The sequence below is a fragment of the Pseudopipra pipra genome, chromosome 12 (assembly GCF_036250125.1).
Source record: "Pseudopipra pipra isolate bDixPip1 chromosome 12, bDixPip1.hap1, whole genome shotgun sequence".
Classification (NCBI taxonomy): domain Eukaryota; kingdom Metazoa; phylum Chordata; class Aves; order Passeriformes; family Pipridae; genus Pseudopipra; species Pseudopipra pipra.
The window spans coordinates 12,045,071-12,055,394 of NC_087560.1; the positions used below are offsets into that span (position 1 = coordinate 12,045,071).

At 37.2% G+C, this 10,324-nt stretch overlaps 1 protein-coding gene across 2 annotated transcripts in view; it reads left to right on the forward strand.

Annotated features, from left to right (window-relative positions):
- The window catches only part of EFL1 (elongation factor like GTPase 1), a 69,235-nt gene extending 66,282 nt beyond the window's left edge, over positions 1–2,953 (forward strand). For both annotated transcript variants that reach the window (XM_064668931.1, XM_064668932.1), the window contains exon 20: positions 2,419–2,953. In XM_064668931.1, the coding sequence (XP_064525001.1) occupies positions 2,419–2,607 (189 nt within the window). In that variant the 3' untranslated portion in view covers positions 2,608–2,953. The remainder of the gene's footprint in view (positions 1–2,418) is intronic.
- The last annotated feature ends 7,371 nt before the right edge of the window (positions 2,954–10,324 follow it).

Here is a 10,324-nt window from a genome sequence, read left to right on the forward strand (position 1 = left end):
GAAATTTTTGTTTGTTCAGCTATTTAAGCAGATCATGAACAGGGAAGTCCCTGGTAGCTTTACATTATTAATATGTTCAGGATGAGCATCACTACAACTTCATTCAGTCAACAGGCAATCCTCACTGCCCTTTTTCTCTGTTTCTAAGGAATAAAATAATGGTAAAACTTTCAAAGTCTCAAAAAATGGGGACCATTCTTTTTTTATTGGTGCAAGCTGTCAAGGAATCACCTTTAAGTTTCTAAGCATTGGTTATAAGGCCCTGTGCAAGATTCCAGAATGGGTATGACTCAGGCAGATTCTTCTGTGGTTAGACAGTCCCTACGTTTATGTTAAAAATAAACATAGAAAAATTTGGAAAGCTAAGTTTCATACTGTTTATTTCTGAGCTCTACTTGCTTTTGGTTTTCAGCCAGACAACCCAGTGCATAGTTATTTCCCACATAAATAATTGAGATTGGCTGTCACTTTCAGCACGAGTAATACCCACTTAATTTAACAGGACTATGTATGTGCTTAGCTGTGACAAACTAGAACTGGTTTTCTTGGTTTAGCTTTACATACTATTTTTGCAGGATTGAACCTTCAGTGTTACCTAATACAAACTAGACATCTGCCATATTCATTCTCCTAACTCCCCTGAAAATGTAATTGGTTTGGTTGTGTTAGGTGTTATTTAAGATGAGGTATTAAATTAGGACTCAAAATTGTTGATGTTTCTGGGGAAAAATGGCCATCTTAAGTCATCAGTTTTTAATTTCTCTTCTTGTTAGTTTGTGTAACTTAAGCTTTAGGAAATTTTGCTTGGGTTGAAATATCATATGGCAATGGAAAGGATTTGTCAGAAGAGAAAGGTTGTAATAGTAGAAAAGATTTATAACATTCAGCTAAAATTGGTAGTTTAGGGAAATTTGTTCTCTACTTGTCAGTTATTAGTGCTAGTGCTAATTTTTGGAAATTATTATAGAGTAATATGCTCAATTATTGTTGTAACTATCGTAATTCTTGCAGTAACTAACACTTGTCTGCACTCTTTTTTCCATGAGGATTTTGTTTAAGAAATGGATACAGTATTATATTTATTTTTTTTTAGCAAAAATATGTTACTTGTAACTGTATCTTTTGAGGAAATGTGCAATGAAGTAAAATAAGTATTTTTGAAATTTGCAGTAGAACCTGTATAACAAAATATGGTTAATTCTGTCCCTCCCTGGTGTTCATTTTTAGTGTTCTTGGAAAGTGATCTTGTTATTTTTCTCTGAGTTCCTTAATGCTCATTAACTACGGTGATTTTTTACTCTGCTCTGTTGTTATTTGTCCTCTGATGGAAAGAAAAGTTAAATCTCAGGACTGTAAGGCTGTGCAGTTTTGGTTGGACACCCAGACATCAGTTCTCTAGGGAGCATTTTCCAGATTTGATTACACGTACTTGTTCTATAAGACTTGATGATCACTCTTAATGACTTAGGAGTAATTTCTGGTGCCTGCAGCAATTATACATATGGGTAGAACTGAGGTGGATTCTTAGGAGCTTAGATTTGGGGTGGGAGGGAGAGCCCTTACTTCTTTAGGTCTTAAAACACTTGTAAAACTAAAATTTCTGAAAGTAATATGAGAGTCACTAACAGTAACAGATTAAATTGTTACCTTTGGTTAGCTAGTTATCATAAGCCTAGGATTTGTGTGATATTTACATAGGCCAGAGGTAGAGGGTAAATATCTCTTCTGACTTGGGGAATTAAAAATTTTGTAGCCTTGTTATGTAGAATGAAATGAGAAAAGACTTTAGAGACTTGTAAGATAATTAGATCTTTGTAAATACACTCTGTGGTAGTCAGAGAAGTGTGGGATATATAAGATGAAGTGGGGTAATGATCCAATTATTGTGTGCAATCATTCTGTGATCATGTTAGATCTAAAATCTCTCCTAGATGAGGGCTAATAAGCTGTAAGAACAGCTCTGCTAAATATGTTAGAACCAGAAACAGTAATTTTTAAACCATCTGTCCAACTCAGGATTGGGATTGAAGAACATAGGGCACAGAAATGAGCAGAAACCTTCAGTTCTCCTAAATTCTAATAAAATCATCGTGAGATAATATTCGAAGTTCCTTAATGAAAATTGAGGCTTTTCTGAATGTTATTTGGCACTGTTTGCTGACTGACAATTAAAATTGCTTTTAGAAAAAAATTCTATGCAGATAATTGTGACTGAATTTGAAAAGTTATCGTGGGCTTCTTAGGACAAGTGCTACATAGTGTGTCTTAACTCTTTTCTGCTTAAATAGCTAATTGCAGGCTTTCCAGAAAACTTTATCTGCTCTACTTTCATATTTCTCTACTTTAGCAATTGATTACCTGAAATTATACTAGTAAACTTTTGTACTATTTTATTTTTTTGTTTGTTTCTTTTTATAGATCATTTCAAGTGACCCATTCTGGGTACCAACGACCGAGGAAGAATATTTGCACTTTGGGGAAAAGGCGGACTCGGAGAACCAGGCCCGCAAGTACATGAATGCAGTAAGAAAGAGAAAGGGACTGTATGTAGAAGAAAAAATTGTGGAGCATGCCGAAAAGCAAAGAACTCTCAGCAGAAATAAGTAGCTGTGTCTGTCTCCTTTCTCTCCTGACTCAGCTGGATTATTTTCTATGCAGCAGATTCAAAATTTCATCTGGACTTCGTTCTTTGACACCATTTTTCTTACATGCTATATCTGTGGCTTATGTTTTAATAAACTTAAGCCTTTCCAACTTTTATACAGAGAAAATAGTTTATTTATTAAAATAAAATATAGGCAGTTGGTATAAATTTTTAAAATTTGCTGCCCAATTGAACCTCCTGTCACAAGGATTAGGAACTCCAAATTTGTTTCTTTCTGATTTATCATGTGTAGTTATAGTTAGAGCTGGTTAGTTAGCTTGTTGCAAATAAACTATGCACTGAATTTAATGGTTTTGACTCTGTTTTTTAAATTAATTTCTGTAATGTATTTGTTTCTCACCAATACTTTCCATAGTTACCTGTATGTAAATAGTTCTATTAGGAGTTTCTAAAGTGTTTGTTTTACTCTGTTCCTCATGTAAGCAGTTAACCTAAAGCAGTAATGTATCTTCTTTAATTCAAAGGTCAAAAATAGCACATGTGGAAGACTTAAGCCCTGTAAAAAACCAAGCAAGATTTTTCTTCAAAATTCTTCACCTCCACATGGGCATTGTTTTGAGTTGAAACTTGTCTTTAGCAATTTGGAGTTGGTTAAGCAATCACAATTATAACTGTCCTTTGCATTCCTCAGAGTGCGTGGTTGAACCCTCTGCTTTTCTGTGTGTGATGTTTGGCTATAAATCTGTGCAGAAAGCTGTAATAATAAGTCTATAGGAAGGCTGTGAGCACCTGAGTTCAAGTACCAGGCAACTTCTGAGCAGTCCTTCCAAAAGCATAAGAGGGAAGAGGTGAGTCAAGACAGGCTTTACAGTAGATGGCAGCTAAGCAACAAGATTCCTCTCATGAAAAGCTGTGGGCAGGAAAATTCTGTAGTCCTACTTGAAGGATCTTTGGTTGATCTTTCAGGCAACCTTATTAAAAGGGAACCATAAACTAATGAGTTTGGTACAGCCAGGCCTGGCCTGATTTACTGTCAAGCCTGAGAAAAACTGTTTTGTGTGTGCAAGGAGTCACCTGGTTGTGCAACTAACTGAGACCCAGAAGGATGAAAGAACCTCAGCTTTGCTAAGTGTTTGCTTGTTCTTTCTTTCCACATACTGGGGCAGGGGAGTGTCTCCAGTATAAATGAGAAACTGGACATCAATTTTCTTGTCATAATTCACACAGGAAGTAAATACACTGTACTTGAAAATTCTGGGAGCAAAACAGCACTCTTGATTAGAGAGGGCTTCCTCAAATATATCTGTCTGAAACATTTTTTCATTTAAATAAACCTAGTGCCAGACAAGTACCATTTACAGATGGGACTAGAAGCTTAAAACCTCCCACACCGTGACTTGGCAGCAGAACTCGAATTGGAAACTCAGGTAAGTTTTCTCCTGGCCTGGATCATATCAACCTAAAAATTCTTTAGACAAGGTATCTGAAGGTTTTGCTTCTTCTCTTAGGGTTTCTCCTTTCTAACTTCAGTTTGGTTCAGAATGCTGTGTGAACTTTTCTGTGCTTCTTCCTAGTTTCCTTTGGAAGCAGAAATAGAAGAGCATGTGGAGGAGAGGATGTGAATGAGCTGGATTATTTTGTCAGCACCATTTTTTTTAATACATAGTTTGAATTCTCACATAGCTTATGATTCATTTTGATTCTTGTTCATACCAGACTGCCTGTGAAAACCTAAGAGTTGAAGCTAGGCAAGGGAGTATAATTTGCTTCGTTGCATCAAGTAGAGGATATCCTACACGTCCCCTTATAGGGATAAGGTCTTTTAGTACCTGTTGTAATGTTGGCAAGTAGTCCTTTGGTATTCATAAAATGTTCTGAAATTGTTCCTTGAAGAGAATCTCTTATTTTAAACCCTGTATAGATATGTCAGTAAAATGATAAAAAGTGTTTACTTTTCTTATTGTGCTGTTCTTCATCAGTTTGCAGTTTTAATCCTTAAATTTCCAGTATCTCTGATGTGCTGCTTCAATACAGCCCTGAGGAAGAAAATACAGTGTTAACATGAGTTGCCTGTGTAGTCCCAGCTGATCTTACTAGTGTTGAGACTAATAGTTTACATGCTAGATAAAATATTTACATGTAAATACTAATTTGATTTAGCAGTATGTCTGAATTTTGGTCTCTTATCTACTTGATGTGGCTTAGTCATATCCTCTGTTGTGAGTGTGTGCTTTTTGACTTGTTTTGTGCTAGTTTGGATCTACTCAAAATTAGATAAGATAAAAATTAATATTTATTTTTGTAATATTCATTAATAAACTGAAAAGCTTGGGGGGCATTGTTTTTTACAGCTGTGTATCATTCCATGATTATAAAACTCCTGCAAACCATGACTAACAGGAGGAAAAAATAGATACCATGAAGTAGTGTGGTTTGGGCTGCTTGGCAGAGACTTTTCTGTTTCAACAGATGCTGTTTTCCTACAGAAGATTTATTTATTTATTTATTTATTTATTGTTAATTTATCCTTTGATCCCCTCTACTCATCCCTCCTCCTTCATTTCCTATTTTACCAAGGATGCAACTCCATAACACCCCACTGATTCTTCAGAGGAATATTTTTATTATCATCTTACTTCTTTTTACTGAAACTGCTTATCTTTGTAAAGACTTGCTGATTCTGGAATTTAAACCAAAAAAAAAAAAAAAAGCAAAATTCAGTAGTATTTTCCTGTTACCATTTTTCATGGCTGTGTAAAAGCCTTGTCTTTCACCTTTACAAAGTGACATGTCTCAGTGTCCTCCAGTGAGATATCTAGATGCATTTTTTTCCCTAGAAAAGCTATTAGTGTAAAAGGGTAACAATAAATAATAATTTACGCAGACAGCAAAAATAAAACTTCTGTCAGAAGAAGCTGTAGTCTTTTTAAGCCCTGCATTTCCAACATGCTCACACATATTTGCTACCCCTTGAGAAGGAGTGGAATTCAGTACTGTTACAATACCTTTTTTGTGAAGTGGCCACAGAGCACAGCTAAAACGTGCATCTTGTCAGGTGCAATTGCAATGGGAGGCAGATTGATCATCATCACCAATTCAGTGCTGTCTTTTTCCCCATCTGTGGAGACCTCTTTCCAGAATTTTTTCATATGGTTCTTTTACACTGTAATAAATTGTCAGGTAATGAATAAATCACTCTTATTTCATTGCTTTCTGAATGATTTATGCCAGTGTAAACTGCTACCCTTGCATATTTTGTCATTTGTTTTGCTGTAGCAGAGGCCTCAGAGTTAGAGACAAGCCTTAAGAAACTTTTGGGCTTTAGTGATGACTCCATGACAGCTATGTGTTTTATTGTCCCCTCTGCCATATTCTCATGAAAACAATAATTCTGGATTTTAAATTGCCTAAAATGGAAGAAAAAGCCCACAGTGTTAAATCTTAAAGGTTGGCTGTGGAGTAAGCAATGAGATTTTCAGAGGGGTTAGTACAAAATGATCCCTGGCCTTCTGACTCAGTGTAATGTTTTTATGGCTTTTGAAAAAGGGAACACTGAGCAGTCTTTTCATTGTAGGCTTCAAAAAAATAGTTTGGAATGGCCACCATGCAAGGCAAGCCTAAATGCTGTCCTTCCTGTAAGAAGGTTGATCTTGATGAAGAGACAGATTTAATCATGCTTAAAGAACCCTTGGCAAAGTCCATTACAGCTTCAGGAATCCTAATCCTTTGCTGCATCTGAAGGCAGTGTAACTTTTTGGCTAGACTTACTGCCTGAATACTCTGAGATATTATTCCTGCTTGGTTCAAAGGGGAGGATGCAAAGTCAAGGTCAGTCATGTAGGAGGAAGGACTGAGACGACAAAAATCCCTCAAAAATTTTCATGGCAGGAGTGATACAACCATTAAGCAGTGGTTTCTGATTGCCTCTAATATATAGGACTAATAAAAAAGGACTGTAAGGACTTTGTAAGACTCCTTTAAATGATGATTTTATAGCAATCAACCTAGTTTCAAAGTCTGATTTATTTGTTCAGTGATAAAGATATATCCAGAGCACACTGGCACTGAAATATAGTAGCAGGCATGCTATGGAGCATTTTCTGTCTTTCATCTCTTGTCATGGCAGCATTTACCTTTAGGAGATCAAGAGAAAGGCTCTTTAGTAGAAAAAGCTGGCATTGCTTCATGGAGTGAGTGACAGAAGGAGCTGTGTAAGCGGCAGCTGAAGCTGCTCTTCCCCTGGAGACTTTGCACAGAATGTTCATGACAAGTGCTGCTGCCACTGGTCTGAGCACTGAAAGCTGATCCTATTTATGAATCCATGTCTTCTCCTTGTAATGTTGCTGTCTTGCAGTGTGAACAGCTTAGGAAGGTTATTTTAAATTAACCTTCCTGTGTTAAAACAATGTCTAGTCTGTTCCTATCACATCCAACATAATAAGCATCAAGGCCAGCGAGCAGTTTGACTGCAGCTGGTGTGAAAGGGGAAGGCTGGAACAGAAATGTAAAAATGTTGTGGAAAAAACCAACATCATCACACTTGCATAGATGCCTTTATAGGAACTGCTTTCATTGCGTAATGAGATTGCTTTGTGCTCTGAAAGTGTTCAATAATAAATAGTGTGCAAGTGTGCTGTATGGAAGATGTGCTGCCTTGACAGGCAGAGTGTACTTACACAGAGCATCCCTTCTGTGTGGCCTTGCCTCTGCAAAGGACAGGGTGAAGAAACAAGCCTCTCTGTCCCTGTCCTGTAGATTGCAGTAAAAACCCCTTGACTGTGGCGGACTCATGATTTCAGAGAGCCTGGTGGAAGGGAGCTGTGCATTCCCAGCAGCAGCCATTCCCTGGGTACCAGTTCACTGACTGTACAGAAAGCACCTCTGAATAACCTTTTTAATCCCTTTCTGCCAGGACCTACCAGTGAATTATGGCTTCTGTTGCATCTTGCTGCTGTGACAGGTGGAGCCTGAGGAAGTGAATAGAAGTATACTTTGCAAGGATGTTGTTCTGAGATCCAAAGGCTTCATGAAGGTGGCAGGCCCAGCATCATGAAATTAGAGAGCTTACTCTTTCTCAAGTAAGAGAATGCTGTAAGGGAAATTCTGTAATTATTCTGAAGAAGCCTCTGCTATCCTGGGCTGGAAGGGCTTGCAATAGAAAAGGGAAGTACAGTAACCATCCTGCTTTCTCATAGCTGTCACTTGTGCTTGAGCTTATCAGCATAATTTTCCAACTCAAAGAGAAAATACTAAAACTGTGATTAACATCAGTGTCACTGTTACCTAACTGTGTAAAGAAGAGTTGGTGGGTGACAAGCCGAGCCTCTGCTTTTGCTTGCAGAGAACATATTTCTCTGGTCAGAAAGAACGAAACTGTATTTCTTCATAGGTAACTAGAAAAATAGCAAACAGCTGCATCTTCTAAATATGTCTGAAAGGTGAAGTAACTAAGGTTCCCTTGCTTTTGTGTATAGATTTAGTATTGATATTAGCAGATTGGACTTGAACAATGTCATATTATGTGGGATTCACTCTTAGACAATCAAAAAAAGAGCCACAGTCCCCAGCCCGTGGTATTGGCCATGCTGACACAGAGAATGTGTCCTGTGAACAGGCAGCCCCAGGAAAACAGAGGCCAAAAGAGTTAAAACTGGATATTAACTCAAACATCAGCTTGGAAGGAACAGTTCAGTGAAGAAAGTTACTGAGCAGTTGAAAGAACCACTGAACAGTATAAAAATCTGATATACTTTGCCAGGGACACCCCTCAGTGCAGCCATGGGACTGGAATTGGTTTGGAAATGGACTCTCTTGGGGATGTGCATTTCTTTTGCAGCTCATTCCATGCAGGTGTGGTATAACACAGCCTGGGCCTCCATTTCTAGGACATACAGAGTTTTAGGACCAGAATCTCATTTTGTGTCATTTGTTGTTTACGTGACTTCAGTTGAGTTCTGTTTCATTTCTGCCAGATGAGGATCTGGGTTTTGTGCCACTTTCATTTTGTTCTTGACTTACAAAGTGACAGGTATCTCTGATAGTTGTTACTGAGCCTTTTTTCTTCATAGGTTTATTACTGGAGAGCAGAAATATGTCTGCAGACTTGTGAGCACACCTATAAATAGCAAGCTACGGTACATAAGACTGTTACTGTTGCCAACTGTGTGTTTTTATGACAAATCTTGTGATACTTTGTTTTTCCTAAAAACCCTAGGTCTTGTATTTCATCAGAATCTTGGTTTTCATTTTTAAAAAAAAAGTTTCCAGCTTGATGTTGGCATCAAATTAGAGAAAAACATGAAAATGTTTGCAACTTCACCATGATGGCAGAAAAAACCAAATGCATACAAGAACCCCTAAATATAGTATTTTACTTTAAAAACAACAAACAAAAAATCCCAAACCACCAACTAAATGAAAGACCTGTGGTTTTGAGGGACAGACTCTTAATGTCTGTGTTGTGGTCTTTTACTGTAACTGTAAAAATGACTTTTGTAATACTTTTTATGAAGTGGTGGTGTTTTTTTCATTGCAGATAAGCTTCTTGCAAAATCCTTATTGAAAAAGAAAAGATGTTGCATCCTCTGGAAACATTGGTCACTTTATAAAACAAAGAACTGTTAATAGTCCCTGAACAGATGCCTTTTTCTCTAGATCTAATTCTTGATTTGAGTCTGCGTGATCCAAAGCAGAAGGGCTGGAGGCTGACAATAAATCTGACAAAATATTGGGCTGTTGTGGGGGAAAATGCTAGTCTTGATTCTTCCCTCCTTGCTCAATGCATGAAGAGTTACCCCTGCTTTTTATCAGGGTAAATGTTTAAGGAATAGTTCGTTCTGTTTTGATATTGAGATATTGGATTTCACTTTATAAAGATTCCCTCAAGGTACAGCCCTCCTTTAGCCCCCAGCTTGTAGCCCCAGCTTGTCTCAGAGCAAACCAGTGTGTTGTGCTGTGCTTTTACTAGAGAAGTCTCAAGTCATCACTTCCACGAATGAAAGTGTTTAGGATAAATCTCTGTGGGTCTGGGCAAGGGATACCAGGCGGGACTGCAAACTGAACTGGAGCTTTCCTTCTCTCACCACTTCCCATGAATTGACCGTTCTTTTCTCAGAGAGAGAGATTAAATGTTTTAAGTCTTGCACAACATAATTATCCAGCACTTCAGTAAAAGGGAGAGAAATGGTAATTTGTTGTGTTTGATATTTCAGATGTAAAAATCAATTTGAAATTATTCCAGATCAGCTTTAATCATCCTGAATAAGTAACGAAAGGGCAAAAAAAGTCAGAGTAAGCTTTTCACAATGCTTTTGTTGACAATAAATGCTGTTGTAGATGAAGAAGTTAGCAGGGCTGAAGAGAGAAAGATGATTACTGGATAAATGGGCAAACTTCACTTTGGAGAGTTGTGCAATAAGAGGTAAGATTATAGAAGAGAAAAAAAGAATTTGGTAGGGTCAAAGGCCTTTTTGCTACAACAAATATTATTTTGGAATGTTTGATGGAGTTGTTACAGAGGAGGTTAGCAGAAATAATTATTTCCTGATACTTAGACATGAAAATTTTGCAACAGTTGATAATTTCGAAATCAAAATATATTTTCCATGATTTGAGCTATGTTGGTTTTATGTTGCTAAAAAGCTGCTTTTTGGAATTATAGCAAAGCAAGGGGAGTTTGTTTATTTTCTGTCACTTTTACTCTGTGGATTTAAACAAATA